The 22,124-nt window shown below is 28.3% G+C and overlaps 8 protein-coding genes across 14 annotated transcripts; 3 read left to right on the top strand and 5 right to left on the bottom strand.

Annotated features, from left to right (window-relative positions):
• The first annotated feature begins 220 nt into the window (after window positions 1-220).
• On the top strand, window positions 221-2,816 carry Ref1 (RNA and export factor binding protein 1). Its single transcript, XM_003691334.3, has 5 exons — window positions 221-657; window positions 1,183-1,320; window positions 1,685-1,832; window positions 2,113-2,253; window positions 2,336-2,816. The coding sequence occupies exons 1-5, from the start codon at window positions 316-318 to the stop codon at window positions 2,446-2,448; spliced, it is 882 nt and encodes a 293-aa protein (XP_003691382.1). The 5' UTR covers window positions 221-315; the 3' UTR covers window positions 2,449-2,816.
• Window positions 2,817-3,374: 558 nt separating this feature from the next.
• LOC100867759 (ubiquitin-conjugating enzyme E2 S) lies at window positions 3,375-5,526 on the bottom strand. 4 transcript variants are annotated; one of them, XM_012495673.3, is made up of 5 exons: window positions 5,127-5,526; window positions 4,826-4,973; window positions 4,213-4,403; window positions 3,975-4,103; window positions 3,375-3,862 (listed from the first exon to the last, which is right to left on the bottom strand). In XM_012495673.3, the coding sequence occupies exons 1-5, from the start codon at window positions 5,133-5,135 to the stop codon at window positions 3,710-3,712; spliced, it is 630 nt and encodes a 209-aa protein (XP_012351127.1). In that variant the 5' UTR covers window positions 5,136-5,526; the 3' UTR covers window positions 3,375-3,709. The 4 variants fall into 4 exon arrangements, with proteins under 4 accessions (XP_012351127.1, XP_012351126.1, XP_012351132.1 ...); XM_012495672.3 differs by having other exon boundaries at window positions 5,118-5,311; XM_012495678.3 differs by having other exon boundaries at window positions 4,027-4,103; window positions 5,127-5,264.
• Arl6IP1 (ADP-ribosylation factor-like 6 interacting protein 1) lies at window positions 5,130-7,480 on the top strand. Its single transcript, XM_003691336.3, has 5 exons — window positions 5,130-5,567; window positions 5,742-5,875; window positions 6,150-6,387; window positions 6,501-6,585; window positions 6,672-7,480. Exons 1-5 carry the CDS (start codon window positions 5,541-5,543, stop codon window positions 6,770-6,772), a joined length of 585 nt encoding a protein of 194 aa, XP_003691384.1. The 5' UTR covers window positions 5,130-5,540; the 3' UTR covers window positions 6,773-7,480.
• On the top strand, window positions 7,177-9,129 carry Pex11ab (peroxisomal biogenesis factor 11ab). Its single transcript, XM_086915289.1, has 4 exons — window positions 7,177-7,406; window positions 7,474-7,604; window positions 7,933-8,048; window positions 8,131-9,129. The coding sequence occupies exons 2-4, from the start codon at window positions 7,549-7,551 to the stop codon at window positions 8,655-8,657; spliced, it is 699 nt and encodes a 232-aa protein (XP_086771415.1). The 5' UTR covers window positions 7,177-7,406; window positions 7,474-7,548; the 3' UTR covers window positions 8,658-9,129.
• LOC100867995 (uncharacterized) lies at window positions 9,049-12,132 on the bottom strand. Of its 2 annotated transcripts, XM_012495670.2 has the most exons (5): window positions 11,578-11,784; window positions 11,338-11,501; window positions 11,129-11,269; window positions 9,460-9,633; window positions 9,049-9,309 (listed from the first exon to the last, which is right to left on the bottom strand). In XM_012495670.2, exons 1-5 carry the CDS (start codon window positions 11,652-11,654, stop codon window positions 9,158-9,160), a joined length of 708 nt encoding a protein of 235 aa, XP_012351124.1. In that variant the 5' UTR covers window positions 11,655-11,784; the 3' UTR covers window positions 9,049-9,157. The 2 variants fall into 2 exon arrangements, with proteins under 2 accessions (XP_012351124.1, XP_086771414.1); XM_086915288.1 differs by lacking the exons at window positions 9,049-9,309; window positions 9,460-9,633 and adding an exon at window positions 10,687-11,012 and having other exon boundaries at window positions 11,578-12,132.
• A 1,529-nt stretch (window positions 12,133-13,661) lies between these two features.
• Window positions 13,662-21,404, bottom strand: LOC100866099 (uncharacterized). Of its 3 annotated transcripts, none has more exons than XM_086915292.1 (6): window positions 21,190-21,404; window positions 15,481-15,639; window positions 14,954-15,196; window positions 14,639-14,796; window positions 14,388-14,564; window positions 13,662-14,302 (listed from the first exon to the last, which is right to left on the bottom strand). In XM_086915292.1, exons 3-6 carry the CDS (start codon window positions 15,136-15,138, stop codon window positions 14,145-14,147), a joined length of 678 nt encoding a protein of 225 aa, XP_086771418.1. In that variant the 5' UTR covers window positions 15,139-15,196; window positions 15,481-15,639; window positions 21,190-21,404; the 3' UTR covers window positions 13,662-14,144. The 3 variants fall into 3 exon arrangements, with proteins under 3 accessions (XP_086771418.1, XP_086771419.1, XP_086771420.1); XM_086915293.1 differs by lacking the exon at window positions 21,190-21,404 and adding an exon at window positions 15,683-15,884 and having other exon boundaries at window positions 15,481-15,581; XM_086915294.1 differs by lacking the exons at window positions 15,481-15,639; window positions 21,190-21,404 and adding an exon at window positions 15,683-15,861.
• LOC100865977 (uncharacterized) lies at window positions 15,856-18,386 on the bottom strand. The gene is made up of 4 exons (XM_086915291.1): window positions 17,950-18,386; window positions 17,599-17,827; window positions 16,645-16,962; window positions 15,856-16,440 (listed from the first exon to the last, which is right to left on the bottom strand). The coding sequence occupies exons 1-4, from the start codon at window positions 17,994-17,996 to the stop codon at window positions 16,039-16,041; spliced, it is 996 nt and encodes a 331-aa protein (XP_086771417.1). The 5' UTR covers window positions 17,997-18,386; the 3' UTR covers window positions 15,856-16,038.
• On the bottom strand, window positions 18,391-20,879 carry LOC100865725 (uncharacterized). The gene is made up of 3 exons (XM_003691393.4): window positions 19,135-20,879; window positions 18,959-19,079; window positions 18,391-18,731 (listed from the first exon to the last, which is right to left on the bottom strand). Exons 1-3 carry the CDS (start codon window positions 19,408-19,410, stop codon window positions 18,448-18,450), a joined length of 681 nt encoding a protein of 226 aa, XP_003691441.1. The 5' UTR covers window positions 19,411-20,879; the 3' UTR covers window positions 18,391-18,447.
• Window positions 21,405-22,124: the final 720 nt, after the last annotated feature.

Genomic DNA, 22,124 nt, shown 5'->3' on the forward strand with positions numbered 1-22,124 from the left:
AGTTCATTTCTCTAAAAAAATAAAATTTTTATTTAATTTTGTTTGATATTAAAATAAATATAAGTATGTACACTGATATATAATAATATAAAATTATAATAAAGAAATATATTTGTGTACATAATTAAATTAAATAAATATTATTATAATCTAATTTAAAAAATATAATTTATTAATAAAAAGTAATATTTATTTAAATATTAATTTCAAAAAGTTACTGTTATTTTGTTTTGATAATTTATTACTAGAGAGCGCTCTAATCGATAAAGGATACAGTTATAATATATACAGTTGGTGTTTCTAAGGAATCATTCTATGATCTACGGTCTTTATTCCCAGGTTTCTGTGCGCGCTTGTTTCGTCTTCGTTCGCCGCCATCATTACGAAGACGAAAGAGGTTGGTTTTATTCATTTTCGCGTGGCCGTGTCATTACTCGAAAATCAGCACAAATGAAGATGGTTGATAAAATAGACATGAGTCTTGATGATATTATCAAGCAAAATAAAGGAAGTAGACCACGTGGCGGTACTGGCAGACGGGGAAGAGGTGCCGGTAATTCACCTCGTAGAGGAGCACGCAGAACGCAAAGAGTTGGTGGCGTCATGCGGGGACGCAATCGTGGTGGCATTACAAGAAATTCTCTTCCATACACAAGGGTAAGAAATTATTTCTATTTCTTATTGCTATTTACATTATATTTACTTTGCCACGTGTATCATATATCAAAAACTATCATATTATTTTTATCTTATGCACGAAATAGTTTAATCTGTAGATAGATTAACGATCGTATTTTAAAGTCAAACAATATTTTATGAAATAAGAATATGATTGATATAATTTTTGTTCTATTATATTGATATATTATTTATTGTAAAAGATTATTCAGTTTAAGTTCTTGAAAAAATTATTGAACTATGCGTTTTTATAATAGAATCGTTTAATGATTTTAAGGACGTTTATGTGTATTATTTTTTTTATACATTTGATTGTTTATCTATTTGAATATTAATATAAAAACATAGAACTTATAAGATCAAAAATAATAAAATCAAAATTTTTAATAAATAACATATAAAATATTTTTTATTAATTTAAATTTTAGTTTTAAAATGCACATGAAATTAATATTTGAATACTTATATTATAAGAAATATACCTTTTTATAATCTCATTTATAGGGTGATGTAAACAGTGCATGGAAACACGACATGTTTGATGGAGTAAAAAAGGTTGGCCGAAGTGCAATAGGTAGCGCAGGAACAACCAAGCTTCTTGTATCAAATCTTGACTTTGGAGTATCAGATTCAGATATTCAGGTATCTTATATAAAATTGTTAAATATTTTTATTAATATAAAATATAAAAATTTATTAATATAAAATATAAAAATTTATTAATATAAAATAAAATAATTATTTATATAATTATTATTAAAATTATTATAAATAAATTAATATAATAATTATCTTAATATTAATTAAATTAAAATAAATATAAATTTCAATTTAAAATTTACAAGAAATATAAATTTTGTTCTTAAAAATTTCAATTTAAAAAAAATGAAATTAAAATATTTAATATTGTATAATTATTTAATATTATTTATTTATTATATATTTAATTATTAAATATAATATAAATATTTTTATAATAATGTTGTATATTTGTGTGTTTCTTTAGGAATTATTTAGTGAATTTGGCCCCTTAAAGTCAGCAGCAGTGCATTACGATAGGTCAGGTCGATCATTAGGCTCTGCAGATGTTATATTTGAAAGAAGAGCAGATGCTATTAAAGCAATGAAACAATATAATGGCGTACCCTTAGATGGTGTGTAGTTAAATTTATGTCTGGACTATAAGTTTTGCTTTGAATGTCTCTTTTTAATTATGAAATTCCGCCTATATTTAGGGTTTCAGTATCACTTATTAATCTGGTCTCCAGTTTATACCTAGCAACATACAGTTTGAGCATTTTCTCTTTTATCCTTCCATAAATACTCCAACATGGGATGACATTAAAGAAAAACAAATTTCAAAGAAGTTATTGTGAATTATGATTTGCACAACTATTCACATCTATTATTGCAATATGTGGTATACATCGGCAGGTCGTGAAATGAACATACAAGTTGCTACCTCTGAAATACCAGTCACATCTATCCGTGGAGGCCCGAGACTTAGCGGCAGTAATTATACACAGAGACCTCAGTCCCGCTTTAGGGGTAACCGTGGAGCAGGATCCATCAGAGGTATGTAATTGATTTACATTAAAAAATATAAGTAATTTATCTTTTTAAAAAATGTATTAATATATTTTTCTTCTTTTTGTAGGTCGTGGAACTGGCCGACGTGGTGGCAGAGGGGGCAGTCGACAAGCGACAAAAACTCCTACCGCCGAAGAATTAGATGCAGAACTGGAAGCTTATGTGAAAGAAGTAAAGTAACAACGTCACAAACCTTCACATTTTTAACATTTTGTTTTGATCTGACTTAACACGATACAATGTGTTTCCCTAATTTTCATGAGAATATATAAAAATAAGTATAACTATATCATTAGAAAAATGTTATAAAAAATTTCTCTTATAAATGGCTCTTTTATTTTTGACGGTTTCTTTGAAAATTGGCATACAATTTTTACAGACATTTAAGAAAAATGATTTGTAGGAGTTCATAGATTTTTTTATGATACCGTAACAAAAACAAAAAAAGATAATAAAAAGTTAATGATGTAAAGACTGTATGGATTTGTATGTACTATCGTGCGTGTGTGGTTATCAGATGAAAAATACAGTAAAATTCATCTTTAAAAGTTGTTGTTTATCAAACTACAGAAGTGCTTCTAGCCCTCAATCTAATTAGTTTTTATGAATAATTAAATATTAAATATTTAGGAACCCATCTTTGAACATAGTTTATACATTGGACACCTTATAACATGTGTATGTGTATTACTATGTTTAGTAGCATCAGATTTATGTAAATTTTAATGAATTGTTTTTTATTATGAATAATATAAAGTACCACTATGTGTAGCTAATAGCTTCTAGTGGAATAAGGCTGTGACACCGTTATCCTCTAGTCATCTACTAATAAAACATTTTACTGTGCAGTAATGGACTTGTAAGACAATGTACATGGTTTTATTCATACAGCGTATGAATGGCAATGCAGTGGTACAAGACTGAAGCAAAGAAAGTTTGACGAGTTATTACCTAATAAAGAACGATGTTCTTGAGAATGAAATAATTTTTATTTCCCATCTAATCAAAGATTTATATTTTATCTTTCTTAAAGACAATTTTCATTTTAACTATATTTAATATGCAAACTTGATAATTATGGTTGTTAAAAAAAAAAGAAACAAATATTTTTTTGAAGAACATTTTTTATTTAATTTAAATAGTCACACGAGGTATCATTTTGTACATATGTAAAAATATTCACTAATAGATACCATAGAGTGGTATATGTTATTTTCCACTCTTGATTGTAAAGTAGATCACTACAAAGTTGTACTTGTTTGTATCTTAGGAAGTCATTTTTAATGCTTCTAGAATTAATTTTCTAAATACTTAATAATAAGATCAGTCGAGTTTAGATAATAAATTTTTACTATGCAATAATTGTGTACAATATGAGGCAACGTTACCACGCCAGTGTTTTAAATTATAAAAGATAGATAAATTATGTTGATTTTTTCTTTTATAATCTTTTAAGTGTTCTCTTCTTATCTTTTAATATTTTTTTCTTTTCTGCTGATAGTTTTTTATCTCCTGCATGCTTTTTAGGCAGAGGTCCTCCAACTTCAGAGGATGTGCAACTTTCCAAACCTGCTTTGCTACCTTTTCCACCTCCCTAAATCATAAATTTGCTTTTTATTATCTATCACTATATATATGAAATTCAACTTGATTATACATTATCATTATATATATGTATGTGTGTGTGTGTGTGTATGTATATATACCTGTGCATGTATTTCTGTCATCATTTTTGCTCGCTCTGAATAGTCATCATACCTTTCTAAAAGTAATTTACCAGCTTCTTCATTTAAAGCAGATTCTGCATTTGGCACTATTAAGAGACATTTTACAGTCTGTAAATATAAAATAATTAGATATGCTATTTATATTAATCAATTAATTAAATAATTTGTATCAGTTATATTAATTACAATTAAATATTTTTATTTATAAATAGCTTACTAATAATATATGTTTAATTCCGAGATCTGATTTCCAATCCTTTTTTAAAGTATTGACACAAATTTCTCCATTTTTTGCAACATTTGGATGAAAAATTTTTGTAAGGAAAAATGCCTTTGGTGGTCCTTGAGGAAAGTCTTTTCCAAGAGCTAATTTTACTCTGAAGAAACCGCCAGCATATGGCGTTCCCGCTGGTATTAGAAGAATTTAAATTTTTAACTTATAAATATTATGATAAACACAAATCTTAATAGATGAAACAATCATTATATATGTATAGAAATTATATAAACTAAATAATGTTAGATAAAAACTTGTAATAACAGTTAAGTAAAATATTAAAAATTATATTATAAAAAAAATATTATCTATGTGATATTGCATGTGAGTAAGTACAATTTTAATTAATTATGTAAATAATATTCTTTTATAATTGATAAAAACAAATTTGTATATGTATATGTACATATATAAATATAGACATATTTGTATATACATGTAAAATCTGACATTTGAATAGGTTATAATTTAAAAATTATACAACTTCTTAAACAGTCCAGAATAATTGATTGAAATTTTATAAAAAGAATAATTGTGAGAGCTTTAATCTTACAGGGTCCTTCTATGATAGCTTGAATGTCAGTAACATCTTCTTCATTTAAGATTACACGAATACCTTCGGGTGGTTGTGCAGCTAATTCACTCATTTCTTTAGCTACACGTCGAATAATTTGTGGAGATAGATTTTCGACATTTGATATCTAAAAAAATAAATTAGACAGATAATTTATTACTCAATGATAAATATATTGAGAGAAATTTATTTCCTTAACCAGAATATAAACAAGAAGTACCGCTGTTAAAAGATTGCGAACTAAAATTAGTATATATTATTAAGTACTCACAGAACTTACAGCAGCCATATTTAGCAAATTTTGAATAAAATTTCAACTAAACGCGTTTAAGACGCGATTGTTTAAGGTATACTGTTAGAAAATCTTTAACGTCACAACATCAGCACAGTATCGCCTACAATAACCAACATTTTGAACTGATAGCCAATCGCGTGCGAGTTACAATAATCTCGAAACTAGAAGTCGATTCTTCATCATTTCGTGTGTTTTCAAGCAAAAGTATCCGGCATCTCGGACTTTTATTAAAGACACATCACATAATTAAATTAAAGAATAAGTAAATATTTGAATGAAATGGAATATAAGTCTGGATATTGTGTTTGCATTGTACTATAACTTGGACGTATTTTTAAATTTTTGTCTTAATATATTGCTTCTTCAGAGCGAATTTGAATATTTTATTTAATAGCTAGAATGGCTGATAGTGCAGCAATAGAGAGGGTACGATTTTTATATGTTTTTTAAAAATATAGAATATTTAAAATATAATTAATATATTTTACTTAACACTTAATTAAACAGGTTCTTACATATCAAATCATATAATCCTACTGGTAGAAAAATCAATGACAGTGACACTCATTTTTGTTCTGAAATAATATACTCTAATTGCAGGAAAAGCATATGAAACAATTAAAACGTAGAATGGAATGTTGGCGTGAAGTGATACTTCCATTAAATTCTATTTTATTATGGGAACGATCTTGGTATCCTGGTCTTATACTTGGAATTACAACCACAATATTTTTGTAAGTGAAAATATAAAAAATTTATGTATTTTCTATTATAAATTAAATTATTTTATTTTATATATTATATATTTTATAATATTATAATATTATAAAAAATATATTTATAGTCTAGTTTTTTAAATTTTTCATTTAAAAAATTTTTAATATATTATGATATATAAAATAATGATTAATATTAAAATAATGAAAATTAATATTAAATTTAAAATAAAATTTATATACTATGCCAGTTAGTAATTATTTTTATATGTTATATATTTGTTTTTTATAGTTTGATATGGATGTTGGAACCTGCTATACTTACAATAATATCTGTTTCTCTTCTTATATTGGCTTTGGTTGATTATCTTGTACCACCTGTATCATCTTTACTAAGTCCTGTTAATAAATGGACAGGCCAGAAAGAGAAAAAACTAAATGAAATTTGTCAAAATTTATCTATCATAATTTTACAATTACAGAGTTTATGGAAATTAATGTTAAAGACAAGAAATGATCGTCCTAATGTTGTAAGTTAAATTTAATGAATTTAATATTTAAATAATAAATATTAAGTAAAATGTTTACAAGGAAAATATAAACTGTTATAAATTTGTCATAAACTATTTTTTATATGCTGCAGTATTATGCAGGAATAATAACTTGTCTCATTATTTGTATATGGATTGGAAGCACAATTAATAATTTGCTGCTGTTTTATATAACAGGTAATAACTTTTTAAATAATTTATTTAATTATTTTTTTATATAATGAATATATAAATAACTGTCTTATTTTATTGGAATGTTACAGTGAATATTCTTTTACTTACACCAGGATTCAGATATAAAGGACGAGCAATGTCAGTTATATCATATGTGCGCGATTCTTTATCTCATGATAAACAATCATAATCATCATTTTGTATGTGTTTTTCTTCATTCTCTGTGAGACTTATCTACAATAAATTAATTCGTAATTTATTAATTCATAAATAGGGAAAACTAGCTTTTCAGCTTTTTAAAAGTACAATTATTGTTATATAAATTATGCTTTCATTTTTTTTCATCATTTTATGTAATATTTATTATTGCATGCACTTCATTTTATATCCATTTTTATACTCCAAATGTACTTAACATTATTCTTCATTCATTAATAACAAATTTCATCTTTCATCAGAATTCATTTTCATAAAAGAAATAACTATGTAAGTAATATAGTTAATATGTTTATCTAAAGAAATTTAATTTAATATTGATGTTAATTTTATTCTTTCATGATGACTATATTTAAAGTATTTGAAAATGGCGGGTTTGTCAAATCAAATATTCAATGGCGCTGATGACATAAAATATATTTTATGCATTTATTGTGTATAAACTTGGCCAATCAATTTTACTTGAAGTATGTTATGAGTATTATAAAACAAAGTTCGAGATTACGTTGCAATATCATAATTATGAATATAAAAAATTATGTCATTAGTCTTTAGATATTAGAGCTTAGAACTTTGCACATTAATTTGTTGGGTTAAGTTTCATATATGTGTGTAATAATATTAATAATTTATATTTTAATTGTTTATATGTGCTTATAAATAAAAACGTTACAGTGCGGAATTTGTAAATCTCTTTTAAATAAAAAATTATATTCTTTAAGTATAATTTACGCTATTTGAAAGCGCGTTATGGATATAATAATAAAACTAAATGAACAAACAATAGGCAGAGACAGAATTATTAGGTATACAATTTATTTATTTTTTAAATATATTTAAATATATAAGTTCTTTTTTATTGTCTTTCATTAGTATAATATTAAATTTTTCTATTTAACATAACCTGTATTCTATTACTTAATATTATACTTCATGAATATTGTAATTTATTTTTCTTATTATGATGTACTCAAAAATATTTTTAATAAAATTTTATATAAAAGTATATATTAATTTTTTTTAATATATAAAAATATATATTAATTATATTTAAAATTAGAAATGTATTTCTAATTATTTGTATAATTAACTAAATAAATACACAAAATTAATATTATATAATTATTTTTACAGATTATTACAATATGGAAGCAGAGTTTATTGGTATTATGCTCAGAAAAGTCACAGTACACAAAATTCTGCAGAAATTTTAAGAAGTTTAGAATATACATTTAGTTCTTTTAGAAAATGTATTTTATTTGTTTTAAATTGATATTTATTATTTTAATGTAATTATTATTGTTATCAATATATTATTTTTATTTTTTATAGTGTTACGCCTTGGGAGATGTTTGGACAGTTTATATTCTGCTTTAAAAATGATGACATATCCAGAAGTAACCATTAGAGTCACTTTGACTCTATCAAAAATTGCCAATGCTCTGTTTTTATTAGCAGATCATATAATTTGGATTGGTCGTGTAGGATTACTTAGAGTTAATATAGAAAAATGGAGTAAAATAGCTAATAAGTATTGGTTAATGAATATTATTATGAATCTTACAAGAGATATTTATGAAATCATAAAAATTCTTGAAACCGAAGGAAAAGATGTATTAATGAGAGCACCAAAATTCTCATCTAATTTATGGAGACAATATGAATTATTGTATCATCTAAGGAATCATAAAAGTATTGTTATAGATACAATTAAAAATGGCTGTGATATGTTTATTCCATTGACAGCACTTGGTTTTACTAAATTAACTCCTGGAACAATTGGTATACTTGGTATGATATCTTCAATTGTCAGTATTTATACATTAATTTATCCATTGTATAAGCTGACACCAGCTTAAAAATAATTTACATAATATATATATATATTTTTTTTATGTACATGATGTTTATACAATTATAAAATATTTTATATTATTAAATTAAAAAAATAATATATCATTAAAATTGAATTAGTATTTTTATATGGACTTCTATATTTTTTTATGCATTTTGATATTTATAAATACAATGATTATAAATACAAACAATTATACTGTGATATTTAAATAATATATTGTAATCTATATTCTGTAAAATTTTTAAATAATAAAATAATGAAATAATGATAATTTCTTAAAAATATAAATATAGTATAATATATAATATTAAAAATTCAATTTTATTTTATAAAAAAGAAGTAAAATAATATAGAGGAATAATATATTTATATGTATATTTAACTTCATATCATAATTAGGAAAATATATTTATTTATTAATAAAACATTTTTTTTATATTATAACTACTTTTAATAAACTATTTCTTATAAAAGTTTTTGTATTTATTCATATAAAAAATTTTAATCATTATTTTCTATTAATATGGGTACAGATCCTTCTCGAATAATTAATTCATATTTATGAGTATAATACATTAAGAAAATACCCCATTTTCCACAAATCATAGACCAAACAGCTGATATTACTGTACTTTCATCAATAGGTTTAATTGCTGTAAAAAATGTAATTTTAATATTAGAAAAATACATTACTATTATTTATTTTTATTTTATATATATTTGATTAGAAAATTTATAATAAAACATATATAAAAAATAAGCAAATAAAGTTTTCATTTAAAGAAATTAAATAATATACTTACGTATTTTATAATAAAATGTGAGAAAGAGATACCAAATTAGCGCTGTAATTCCTGCCACTGCATTTATAAAACCAATAATATTTAGATTTCTTAATGTAATTTGAGAATGCCATCTTTCTAAACGTTCTTTTCCTTTGACCCAGTGCAAGTGAAAACAAACTGCAGCTAATGTACCTGTGTAATATATAAAAATGCAATTTTAATATTAAATTTTTATTAAATTCAAATTAATTTAATAAAAATATTTTTTATTGTATAAATCGTTTATATTTAGCATTGATAATATAGAAGTTTTATAGTAATAATATTTACAAAATATAATATATTTAAAATGAACAAAATAGAAAATAATAATGTATATATTAAAAGGTATTAAAAAGAAAATTACATAACTTTTAAATGAAAAAACAAAGTTCTATAGGTAAAATATAGTGGTCAAAGTGCACAAAACAGATAATTTTTATTTGTTATAAAAAATAATAGATAAATAAAACTTGTTAATATAATTACATATTTATTTCTTATATTATAAAATTTTACCAATTTATAATTAATTTGTGTATTATAAAATGTTATTAGATAGTTTATAATAAAAGTTTATCATGTAAAATTAAAAGAACTGCTAACCTGATAAGATCGACCAAAATCCAACGTCGACATTGTTATATACAATAAAAAATACGATAAATGCTGATATAGCAATAATTACGCCGATAAAACTTATGATTAAATGTATTAAAACATCTCGTAACATCTTTAGATTTTTGTATTTACTGCGTAGTATATTTACAAATTAATTATGCCATGACACAAGGAAAATCAGTTTACTTGTGTAGATACCATATGGAACATATAGAGACATACATATAATCATTAAAAATTATACTGTACACTAAGATAATTTTAAAATAACGATGATTGAAATATGACGAAAATATTATTTTGTTATTTAATGTTTTGAATGTTTTAAAAGATTAATAAATAAAATTGCTTCTGTATTATTGCATAGTTGTAACAATGAGAAATCATTTTTGAAATCTTACTTAAATTAAAAAAGAATTATATAATGTAAATTATAGATATTATTTAATTTTTAGATTTTTAAATATTTTTATATTTTTATTTTTCCACATAAAAAAGAATACAAAAATATACATAAAATCTATGTAATAATGTTAGATACATATTTATATTAAAAAATAAATAAATAAATTATTTTTAGATATATTTTCATTTATGGAATAATATCATAAGAAGTATTTTTATTATATATTTAATTTACAATAATTTAATAATCGCTGATATTATATATTAAATTATATGAAAATACGAAAAAGTATGTATGAATAAATAAAAAAATTAAATTATTTAATTTTCATAATCTGAACTCGTACAAAGTTTTTTATCATTATTTTTTGTTTCTTCTATTTTTTTCTTTCTGGAATTTCTATTTTCATATCCTTCCATTATCACTGTTGCTCCCGTACGATTAAACGTGTGTTGATACATCGAAAGATTTGCATGTAATAATTGTGGTCTTATGTAACCAAGCACTAAATATATTTATATATATATTAAACTTTATTTTTATAAAATATTAAATAAAATTGAAATTAAGTAAAGTTGAAATTTTCGAAAATTATATGTAAAATATCTATCTTCCACTCACTTCTTTTTGCTGTTACCGGAGGTGCAAGGACTTTTTCTGTATGAGGTTTGAAATATAAATCATGAATATATGCCAATAGTTCACTCTGTAAGTCTTTTTCTTTTTCCTTTTCCTCAATTTCTATTTCATCTCGTGAAATCCCTATACTTCATTATGAATTAATTTTTTAAAGAAATTATTTGTTCTATTCGTCATATAACATAGCTTACAAGGATTTTTATAGTTGATTTGATAAACAGATTGCAGATTATTAAGAATATGTTTATAAACCAATTGTTTAGCAGTTTCATCCAATTCTTTAGGAATCGATGCTATACGAGGATCGATTTCTCCTTCCTCTATACGATTCGTGAAATAATCTTCATAATATATTCTAGAAATGTAAAATTCGGATATTAAAATTTCATATTTTGTAATATTATCTGTACATTTTTTAAAAATTTTATTACATTTTAGCTGGTTCTATTTTCTTTTTTCTATAACTACGATTATATTCCGTAGGAAAAAATTCACAAAAATTGCTCATTGTCTCAAATAGTTTTTAATACGATTAAAAAGAAAAAATATAAGATGTTTTAAAATAGTATATAATAATATATATAATTTGATCAATTCATATTTAATTGGTTATAATCAATGATAAATAAATGTTAGATAATCATATGTTTTTTTTAGGTCGTATTTTTTTTATGTATATATATATTTTTCAATTAATTAAAATAATTAAAATATTCACTAACATAAGAAATTAAAAATAACTAACCTATTTTACAAATTAAAAATATCTAACATATTTTATTGTGTTTAAATATTGTGTAATATATGAAATCAGATTTTAATACACGTAATTTTTAATTTATACATTTTTTTAATATAATTTTTTTATTACATTATACATTTCTAATAGATACGAATACATATATCCATATCCCGTTTTGATTTTAACAGAAATAGAGTAAAAATATTAGAATCATCACCAATTTCAGAGTGCCGTAAATGAAACTAATTTACATAAAGAGAACATATAATAGAAAAGAATAAAAATAGAAGAATTGACCGTCAGCGCTATCTCTTATGTATCAAAGACACTTTTTCAAAAACAAGATAAGATAGAGTAGGAATCGAAGTTCAGCGTCATCTTTTAAGTAATAAGAGCAACTATTTCGAAGAAATGTTTTAAATATTGATTTTAAACTATAAATTTAAATTAATTTTTGAATTAATATTTTGTTTATTTTTCAATAAAACTAGATGATATTAAGTTTTTGTTGCCTCCATTAAAGATTAAGACACATTATTTTCGAAAGAAAAATGATAAAAGTATGTTCGATTTATATTTCGTATGATCGCGCGCTAAAATCAAATAGAACGTGCTAGACAAGGAGAACAAATGATGCAAGAAAGATGGAGATACGTAAAAATTATGAAATCAGCGCCATCTTCAGAGTGCCGCAAATTAAACATAAATAAAAAGGATAGAAAATAGTGAGAAAAGGATAGAGAATAAGAATTGACCGTCAGCGTCATCTCTCGAGTACCGAAGACACTTTTTTAAAAGATAGGATAAAGTAGATTAAGAATTTAAGTTCAGCGCCATCTTTTAAATGTTAAGAGAAACTCTTTGAGGAAAGGTTTTCTAAATATTCGAGAGATGGCGCCAGCAGTTCAATTTTTACTCTATTTCTATCCTTTTCTAACTATCTTCTGTCCTTTCTTCGTGAGTTTCATTTGCGGCACTCTGAAGATGGCGTTGATTTCAATATTTTTACTCTATCTCTATCTTTTTCTAACTATTTACTCTCTTTGTCTATTTTTATACATTCAAATGGCTCCGTTATACGTGATTATCTTTATTATTTTCTAATCTAATCTATTGATTAAAAACCTTAATAAAATTTATTCGATTCAATTTATGTTTTATATGTTTTATATATTAATTTTTTGTTTAATATTTATTTCATATATATTTTATTATACATTTATATTTTTATGTATCATAGAAATATACATATATACATATTTTAAATGTAAATTTTTATGCATATATATTTCATATATTTATCTACATATATTTAAATATATAAATTAGTTTTTCTATATTTGATGTTTATGAATTATTTTATATATTTTTATATATATACATATAATTTATAGAATATATTTTTGTATTTCTATTTAATTTTTATATAATATACGATATATATATATATATATATATTTTTTTTTTTTCTTCAGTTTCTGGAATATAACATCTTAAAAACATAATTAATGTGAAAATAAATAATAATAAATAATAAAAAAAGTAAATAAATAAAACGGCATACTATATTATCCCTAATAATTAGAATTAAATAAAATGGAAAAATATCAAATATTAATTAATATCCACTTTTTTTTTTTCTTTGGATTCAATAGTTTTCTTAATTCTAAAGATATTCATTTTTATATACTTACGTTTTATAATAACTACTATCTTCTAGTATTTTTTCAATAATTCTTTTAATCCTTAGAATTCAGCATCTCGTTTATATAATTTTGTATCCAGAATATCTCGTTTATTTTTCATAATATTAAAAAATTGCTTCAAGCAAACATTGATTGATTTCAACGAATCTACATTTTGATGTTATTATCTTTTTTGTAGAAGGACGTGAGAAAAAAAAAAACATACCAGGCATTTCATAGATAATTAAATAAATATCTCCTAAACCAGTTGTTTTATCTATGAACTGAATCGGCAGATTTTTTTTTTATATAAAATTTAATGTAATGCATCAAATTCTTCGTCGAATCGTTTCTTATGGATTAAAAAAAAAAAAAAAAAAAAAGAAAAGAAAAATATGGATCAAAAAAGAAAATTCATTAGGAGAATATGTGACGGACAAGAGATGATATACGAAATTTTTTCGTTATCCAATCGAATATTTATATAGTTAATTCCGTGAAAAATGGACAGTTTCGACATTTGGATGAGAGAGATACATTTTTTTCTTTTTTTATATATAATCAAATAACTTTATAATTTGCAATCTCCTAATCTTCTTCTCGACGAGGGTTGCGGTTCTAAGTATTGTTGTTGACTTTTCATGTTGCTTAGACCCATTTTACTAAACGTATCCATATATTCTGAACGGCCGGTGAAAGGTGTGTCCCATACAGAGAATAATTCTGGAACTATGATTAAATATATACATCTTCGCCTCGTTCTTCGCGTGGATGACGATATAAAAAAAAAAAAAAAAAAAACGAAAGAGAATACCTTGGCAAAAAGTGATCGTTTTGGCTGGCTGAATGTGTGGTCTCTCGATGGCCGTATATCGAAATCTCGTTGGATCTCTGTAACCCTCTTTTATCTCGGTGGCTTCCTCCGGAAACGGTGAACAGTAAGCCGAGTCGACCGCAGCCTTCAGCTGCCTGTACTCTTTGATGGGCAATCCTGAAATCATCGATTTCGTCGAATCGAATTATCTGATTATTTTTATTATCCCTTCAAACGATCATCATCCCTACCCCTTTTCGCGTAATCCGTTTTATAAACACTCCTCATCGTCTCATCCATCGAACTGCAGGTATCGTCCAACATGGTCGACGTGAGATTGACCATTTCACGATTCACTTGTTTCAATTGATCCAAAAACAGCCGTTCCTTATCGGCTAGGTATTTGTATCTGACGATCACGAAGAAATTTAAGATTTTACTTGTAAGATTTAACTTTTCTTTCAACGAACAGATTCAGATGTGTATCGATTTAATTTTAGTTACAAATTATTTTTATTATTTTCTTCCATAAATTATGAGATTGTTCCATTTGGTATCATCGTCACCTGATTTTGTCAATTTTTTGGCCATGTTCGTCGCAAGGGCAGTCCTCGGGGTCGATCCTGGGCATGTATAATCGGATTCCCGTGTTCATCGGCGGTTGCGCCGGTTTTACAACAAGGGGTATCGGATACGGCCAATTAAAATCCTGATGGGTGGTGGTGATGAAGTTTTCCAATGCGGTAGTCATCGTGTAACCGGTAATTTTGCCACGAGTCGGAGAAAATAACCAGAATTTACATAGGCCTCTGTCGGGAGAAAATTTGTTTGAATTATGTATGCGTAATTACATTTTCTAAAAAAAAAAAAAAAAAAAAAATTGGAAGAAGAAAAGAAGGGAATATACAAAAATTTCTTCTCTATTCTCGAAATTGTATTTAATTCTTTCTTATTAAAAAAAAAAAAAAAAAAAGAAAAGAAGAAAAGGAGAAAAAATATTCGCAATAAGAGTTAACCTCTCGCGAATAATTAATTTTCGAATTATTATTATCGGAGAAATAATCGAATGTTGAGTCTCGATTCAAATTCTTACCAAAAAATTTATCCTCGAAAATTAATTAAACGTTAAACGTTACATGACATGGGGGGTCGAGGCGATTCGTTGGTGTCGGTCGCACTACGAAATTTCACTACCTTCCGGAACAACCAAAATATCGTCTCTTTGATCAGCATGATCGTGGCTGCGACAGCTCTGTAAAGCGCATAGTGGAGTATAGCGTTTAAAAACGTGATACCTATGTGTGCGATTACGGAATCGGTGGTTAGCCTTAAATCGTTCATCCTGCAATTTAGAGAATTTTTATTTTTGACCTTTGATCATCGAATAAATTGCCCGATTAACTGAAATTTATCGAATTACTGACTCCATGATTCTACGCTCTGATATTCAACGCAAACGGTTGTCCAATTGATTTTGGTTATTCGTTTATTGATACTCTTGGATAATTTCATATCGTTTCAAGAACATTAGAGATTACACCTATTTTATAAGATATATATATATATATATATAAATAGAAGATACGAGCACTTTGTATGATATATGTATATATAAAAAAAAAAAAAAAAAAGAAACGAATAAATTCTCGTTTCAATAAGAAGTGGCCGAAGTGTCGCTGAATTTTTGTTGGGGGGAGGATGCTCTCGGTATATGCTCGACAATCTCCGATTCCGGCTCCTCTCCGGCCTTTTTCTCGTTCTCCGCCTCGAATTCTTGATCACCGGCGGGAGGAATTTTCGGATGCGAGCGCGGATTCAATCGTTTCTTCGATTTCGCGCGATATCTGTCCTTGGTTGGCTGCTCCAACGAGGGAAACAGGTGCTCCTGCGGATTCAACGAGATCAACTTGAGAAGCTTCTCCTCCTGGGACAGAGTGCAATTCCTCCTTTGAACGCGGCCCTTCGTTGTCGTGAAAATTGGCCTCGTCGTCTCCTGAATACAACCGCAATCCAACCGCGTGATCGTCGTCATTGTGCCGCACGGCTCCAGATTCTGATATCAATTTGTTAATGAATTTTAATAGATCGTTAATTAAAATTTCTTTCTATTTTTTTTTTTTTTTTTTTTACCTATTATTAAGTTAAAAGATTCTCTTTGGTTTTCAACCAAAAAACTTTTTTAATATATATATAGGAAACGAACGATTGAATATTTTATCGCGAAATACTTTAAGTGAAATATGTAAATGTTAGATACGTGTTTCAATCGATCTGCGGAAGACGGATGGAAGCTGGAGCTTTGCAATCTTCCAGCGGATCTAACGGACGGGGATGCAATTTTCGGGCCGAAATAATATTCCCCTATCAACCGTTTGATCTCCTGGGTGTAGTATCTCTCGCTTATGTCCCGTTTCATCTGCAACTCCTTCAGCTTTTGCAATTTTTGCATCGCGCTTAACGCTTCTGGCATCCGATACTCCGAGTAATCGTTGAATCGTTGATATCTCTCGCGAAGAGCAGTGTTATATTTCGGCAACGGTTTCGCGTAGGTCGTTTCTTCTGGATAATGATGAAACTGTACGTTCGAAATATATTAACATTTTTTAATAAATCGAGTATACGAGAGTTTCCTCATGTTCGAAGTCAGATATAAATTCATAAATTTAATATTAATTTAGTATTATTAAGTAAAATAATCAAATATGTATATAATTTTCAAAACACACGAATCGATTGAATATAAAAATCTTTCTGAGAGGTTGAAACAAATACAAAAGTTAGCGCAACGAAAAATGTGCTAATCGAGGCTTATTTACCTTTATAGAGTTATAAAGATTGCAAAATCAAATTTTTATTATTTTATTTTACAAAAAGATCCGCTCTCCTCTTTGTCACATCGTAATGCTACACTTTGGATATTTTGTGTTTTTAGACCACGGTTTAATATCTAATCCAATTACGATTTAAGTTCACGCGTAATTTCGATTAATTATATAAGCCTCGATCGAAATTTCTTACACTCGTTCATACTCGTTCCCATCTCCAAATGTTGTCCAACGTATTCCACATATTTGAAAACAAACAAAAATTGTCACTTTTGGCACTTACTTCCCTACATCACAATTCGACTCATACAAACACACGCACACACACAGAGATACACTCAGACAATTTAAGTAACGATGCTAAAATAAACGATGTTTATTCATACGTTATTCTTATTAGTGGCAGTTTCCTCCAACTCGGTGACAGTCTCGATGGAAGATCTCTCCTCAGGAAATTGGATATCGCGCTCGTTCGTATATTCCTGCTCGTAGTTGTTCGCGCTCTTAGCGTAACGTACCGTATTGGGATACATTTCTTTATTCCAATTATTCTCTGTCAGTGTTGCCGTGTGAGACGATTTTTCTCGACGATCGTCCATCGGTCTTCGACTCCACCTTAAATTTTAACAGAAGCGATCCCCACGAATTCGTAGAGTCGGGAATGGCGATCGAATCGGAATGGATTTAAATCTTGTTGCGTTTTTTTTTTTTTCAAGGTTATGATCAGAGAGACTTACTCGTCGGTCAATTTGCCACGAGTATGATTTGGAGACAATGTTGTCATTTTCGATCCCAATCCGTGGAACGCATCGTCGATAGAAATTTTATATAAATATTTTATGCATTTTTACGCAGAATTTGAATCGCGCGATATATCCCTCTAAATCTACGTAATTTCTCTATCTTCCATGCTGCGAATTATTGCTTTATCGACCAACTTCAACCTTCTCCGCTTTTGTATTTAATATATATATATATATATATATATATATATATTCGAACTGATAAGTTCAATAATTTATTTCGATCAAGGTGTATAACAATTACTTTTTGACTAAACGAAATTATGAAGAAACTCGAAACGTTTGTTAATTCGAAAGTAGAAGTATTTTTTTTTTTTTTCCTATTTTATTTTCTCGCAATTTGTTCGAAAAAATAAAAACAAATGATACTCGAAATTATTTGGAAAATGGTCGTGATTTATTCGTCGACTGATTACAATCAATTTAATTTTTTTATAAGGAGGCGCTCATCGCCCATGTCGGTCCAACCGAACATTTCCCGTGAATTTTGTGCTTCATAATCATTTGGCCTAATCTGTTGATCGTCTCCTGGTATTCCGACCGCCAGGGAGGTAATCGCGTTTCCTGTTCGTCCTCGATCGCTTTCTTCACTTTTTCCACCGCATCCGCAGTTTTGATCTTGGGCCGTCGAGTCGACGGTCGACAATCTATGTCCTTTTCTTCTTTCTTGGGTAGAACGCACGGCCCCATAGCCGCTTCGTCCATCATTCTCGCTGCTACAACGATATTTTAAAAATAATTTATTTTTCGATGACACGGGCTGACAAATAACACGTTAATTTTCATTAATTTCAACAAATGTGTACACTGCCACCAAAACCGTCTTATTAAAAGATACATTTGTTGTATTTTCGAAGAGATTTGTTTTCACGAAAACTGCAGATTTTTTCCCTATCTTGCTAAGAAAAGAGTAAATCTCGATTGTTCCTCATTCAAAATTTACCTCTCTCGGAATAATCCAACTGGTAAGTCGTCTTTAACCGATCTTCATCCACTCGTCTAATCACTTCGTCTATGGGCGTGGTTTGCAGAATTCCATACAGATTAGGATATTTTTCCTCTAACTGAAACGATCGTTTCAACGTAACGATTTCAACAACAATTTCCTTTCTACTTTACCTTTCTCATGAATACGCTCGGCTGGTCGAATTTCGTGATATCGGTTTCCGGATGCGGGCCAGTTTTTGCAGGATACAGCTTCGGATCTAGAAGCCGCCCCATAGGACCTGTGCGGCTCCAATCGTAATCGTCGCCGCAGTGAGTGAGGGGTTTTATCTCTCGGGGAAGATCGCGGCATTTGCACGCGCCGTACTCAACCAATTCGGTTGGTTTTCGCTTAATCCTTGTCGCGGGCCACGGGTAATCTTTTTTGTACGTTGTAAGATATTGGTCCATCTTTTTTTCACTTTTTGCCTGGGTATTATTTATTACTTGTTGTATTGTAGATTTATAGATTTCTTTTTCTTTTCTTTTTTTTTTTATCTTATCCTTTTCCTCGCTCTAACGAAATTTCGACGAGAAGTGTACGCTTTTATCACGCGATTCATTGCTAACGCATTAAAACTATGTCATTCTCCTCTCTTCTCGGCTTCTCCTCGCAATTTGCTCGAATCATTTTCTATGGATTATTTGATTCTTCTGGTCTCCTTCCGGTGTAATAATGCTCTTTATCAATCAATTTTCTCTATTGAATTTTCTCATACTAGAATTCATCTCGGAGATTTATGAAAACGTTGACCGATCCAATCTATATATTGCCACGTTTTGCCAATCACATTTTCTGAGTTTTTAAATTTCTGTTTTAATATCTATTGTGCTTTATCTCGTTTCCTTTATACATGCTCTTTTACGTATATTTCATTTTAAAAAAATTTGTTAATTTGTGGAAGGAATTTGTTAATTTGCAGAGAGTAGTTTGAAAAGAATTTTGGTTAAACTTGGAATAGGAATTGTTGACAATCAGGCGGAACTTTGACCACGTTCACGCGTCATTTTCATTGTCTCGTGGTAACAATTTATCGATACTCGAATTCGATAATTTTCAATTTGATTTTTGCTTTTTGGTTTTGGTCGTACGCTAACTTCCCCCTCCTCTGAAAAGAACAATAAAATCGAGGCGCGTATGATCATAAGTTGGAAACGTCCGTTGTGCAAATAAACTTGGCCCAATAAATAATCGTAGACCGATTATACTGTTCACTGGTTACGCGCGAACAAAGGTGGCGCACAAGATGGCCGTGTATACGATTATTGCGTTTGGCCTGGCTCCACTTTCGATAGAAGTTATATTATCATTTTCCAGAGCAAAGCCCGTTTTTGAAAAAACCGAGAGAAAAATCAGATGTCGAATTAAAAAGAAACATTAGGAATACGGCTATCTACAACCCGATCTTCTTCTACAATTTGCTCTTCTCCTCCTTTTTTTGCATATATCGTTTCGACCAGATATTCATTCTAACGTTTTTTGCTAATCTTTTTTTTCTACGAGATTCCATTTCTTGCGCGCCATCCATCTTCTTCCCGCCATCCTTTTTTCTCTTCTTTTCCACCGATGATTGGCCCGATTCCAAGACCAACAGATAGTTCGACGCGGAGACTAGACTGCGATCGACAGCACAAGACGCTTTATTTCAAGATACGAAAGTTCGGCCGCTCCGCTTCCGGAATCCGCGCTGTCTCTTCGTGCCGAGAGTATTCCATTCGAATCTCGGATTCGTTTGGTGGGGACGGACGTGGCCCTCCTCTATCGACTTAAGCTTTTCTTTCATCGTGCAATTTCCTTTTCTTTCTCCTGTAAATTCGCGCGGCGAATTTCGAGAAATTGGTGTGTTAAAAGTGAAGTTGAACTTCAGTTTCTCCTCTCCCTTATTTGGATTGGAAATCTTATTACTTTGTAATTTTTCTAGGAATTATTTAAGGAAATTTAATTTATCTGCGCTTGAAATATAATTAAATTTCATCAAAAAATTAATTATCTCTCAGAGGATCATTTGCGTGTGAGATAATAAAAAGTTTAATATAACTTGTTCAAACAAAATCATTACCATCTTTTCATCTTTCGTACAATGATCGAGCAAATAATTTAGGAATTTAAGTTTTGACTCTCAAGCTTAAGATGAGCTTAAGAAAAAATTGATCAAAAAAATTGAATAAACGAAAATATCATAAACTTACTGACAAATCTATTCGAAATCAATTTTTACTTGAGAAATTCGGGAGAGGTGGCCACGAATTTCGATTTACCCAAACGACGTCGATGACGGGATGTCGAACGCAACGAGTAGGAATAATCATGGTGGAAATGGATCATCTTCGCCGGTGTCTTCGTTTATTCTTCGGCCAGGCCGTAGTCCTCGTCCCGTAGGAAGGAAAGCTCGGAAACGGACTGTACTGATCGTTGCTCTAAAGATATCGCTGCGTCCACACCGCCAGGAATAGAAACGTGACGTCGTTGTTCGTCGACCAGCGAATGCTAACTCTTCGGTTCGTCGTACACCGACAATCAGCCAATGGGATACGAGTTCGAGGCCACCGATTTCTAACGATACCCAACCCCGTGGCTCTGATTTTATCCCAGACGCTTCCTCCTTTTCCACGATGATCGACGAGATTTATGCGAAATCTTCTTACGGTTGATTGTTAATTATCTCATCCGTTTCGAAGCGTGTGATTTTTGAAATTTACGAGATCGATCGAAGAGGATCTCGTATTATTGGAATAAAGTGGAATATTTTTGTTTCGGAGGAAGTTTTATCGTTCTCCTCCTCGCTTCTTCCTCTTTTCGATCGATTAATCATCTAGTTTGTTTCAATTTCAATGATTGTAAAACATTTGAAGATCGAGATATTTATTTTCGAGGAGAGATGATTTCATTCGTACAATCCTGTTTTTTTTTCTTTTTTTTTTTTTTAAGGATTTTAATTCTGATTAAGCTTGTTCAAAATTATGTTCGATTAGAATTAAGCAATTTTAGATTGAATGCAAATAAAGAAGTCCTCTCTTTGCACCGTTTGACGTATCCCCAACGTATCATTACGATTCAATTAAATTGAATCCGCACGATTAAATATATATATATTTCAAAATCTATCTATAAAAAAAACTATAAT

Source organism: Apis florea, unplaced genomic scaffold (genome assembly GCF_048593485.1).
Source record: "Apis florea isolate Af1SG1 unplaced genomic scaffold, ASM4859348v1 contig_3772_pilon, whole genome shotgun sequence".
NCBI classification, from domain to species: Eukaryota; Metazoa; Arthropoda; class Insecta; order Hymenoptera; family Apidae; genus Apis; species Apis florea.

Bases quoted from the DNA above. Each gene is read 5' to 3' on its own strand.
- Ref1 (XM_003691334.3), top strand. From the start codon at position 316: ATGATCTACGGTCTTTATTCCCAGGTTTCTGTGCGCGCTTGTTTCGTC. The intron at 658-1,182 runs GTAAGAAATTAT...TCTCATTTATAG, and splicing joins ATTCTCTTCCATACACAAGG to GGTGATGTAAACAGTGCATG. The intron at 1,321-1,684 runs GTATCTTATATA...GTGTTTCTTTAG, and splicing joins TATCAGATTCAGATATTCAG to GAATTATTTAGTGAATTTGG.
- LOC100867759 (XM_012495672.3), bottom strand. The intron at 4,404-4,825 runs GTAAGATTAAAG...TTCTAATACCAG, and splicing joins AGCTATCATAGAAGGACCCT to CGGGAACGCCATATGCTGGC. The intron at 3,863-3,974 runs GTATATATACAT...TTTATGATTTAG, and splicing joins TGACAGAAATACATGCACAG to GGAGGTGGAAAAGGTAGCAA.
- Arl6IP1 (XM_003691336.3), top strand. From the start codon at position 5,541: ATGGCTGATAGTGCAGCAATAGAGAGG. The intron at 5,568-5,741 runs GTACGATTTTTA...CTCTAATTGCAG, and splicing joins ATAGTGCAGCAATAGAGAGG to GAAAAGCATATGAAACAATT. The intron at 6,586-6,671 runs GTAATAACTTTT...GGAATGTTACAG, and splicing joins GCTGCTGTTTTATATAACAG to TGAATATTCTTTTACTTACA.
- Pex11ab (XM_086915289.1), top strand. From the start codon at position 7,549: ATGGATATAATAATAAAACTAAATGAACAAACAATAGGCAGAGACAGA. The intron at 7,605-7,932 runs GTATACAATTTA...TTATTTTTACAG, and splicing joins GGCAGAGACAGAATTATTAG to ATTATTACAATATGGAAGCA. The intron at 8,049-8,130 runs GTATTTTATTTG...TATTTTTTATAG, and splicing joins ATTTAGTTCTTTTAGAAAAT to TGTTACGCCTTGGGAGATGT.
- LOC100867995 (XM_012495670.2), bottom strand. From the start codon at position 11,654: ATGAGCAATTTTTGTGAATTTTTTCCTACGGAATATAATCGTAGTTAT. The intron at 11,270-11,337 runs GTAAGCTATGTT...AATGAAGTATAG, and splicing joins AATCAACTATAAAAATCCTT to GGATTTCACGAGATGAAATA. The intron at 9,634-11,128 runs GTGAGTGGAAGA...TATATTACACAG, and splicing joins TCCGGTAACAGCAAAAAGAA to GTACATTAGCTGCAGTTTGT.
- LOC100866099 (XM_086915292.1), bottom strand. From the start codon at position 15,138: ATGACTACCGCATTGGAAAACTTCATCACCACCACCCATCAGGATTTT. The intron at 14,797-14,953 runs GTGACGATGATA...CGTGATCGTCAG, and splicing joins CAAAAAATTGACAAAATCAG to ATACAAATACCTAGCCGATA. The intron at 14,303-14,387 runs GTATTCTCTTTC...ATTTAATCATAG, and splicing joins AACGATCACTTTTTGCCAAG to TTCCAGAATTATTCTCTGTA.
- LOC100865977 (XM_086915291.1), bottom strand. From the start codon at position 17,996: ATGACAACATTGTCTCCAAATCATACTCGTGGCAAATTGACCGACGA. The intron at 16,963-17,598 runs GTATGAATAAAC...TCGAACGTACAG, and splicing joins CTGCCACTAATAAGAATAAC to TTTCATCATTATCCAGAAGA. The intron at 16,441-16,644 runs GTATCTAACATT...AATTGATATCAG, and splicing joins CCGCAGATCGATTGAAACAC to AATCTGGAGCCGTGCGGCAC.
- LOC100865725 (XM_003691393.4), bottom strand. From the start codon at position 19,410: ATGGACCAATATCTTACAACGTACAAAAAAGATTACCCGTGGCCCGCG. The intron at 19,080-19,134 runs GTAAAGTAGAAA...CGATCGTTTCAG, and splicing joins CGAGCGTATTCATGAGAAAG to TTAGAGGAAAAATATCCTAA. The intron at 18,732-18,958 runs GTAAATTTTGAA...ATATCGTTGTAG, and splicing joins GTTGGATTATTCCGAGAGAG to CAGCGAGAATGATGGACGAA.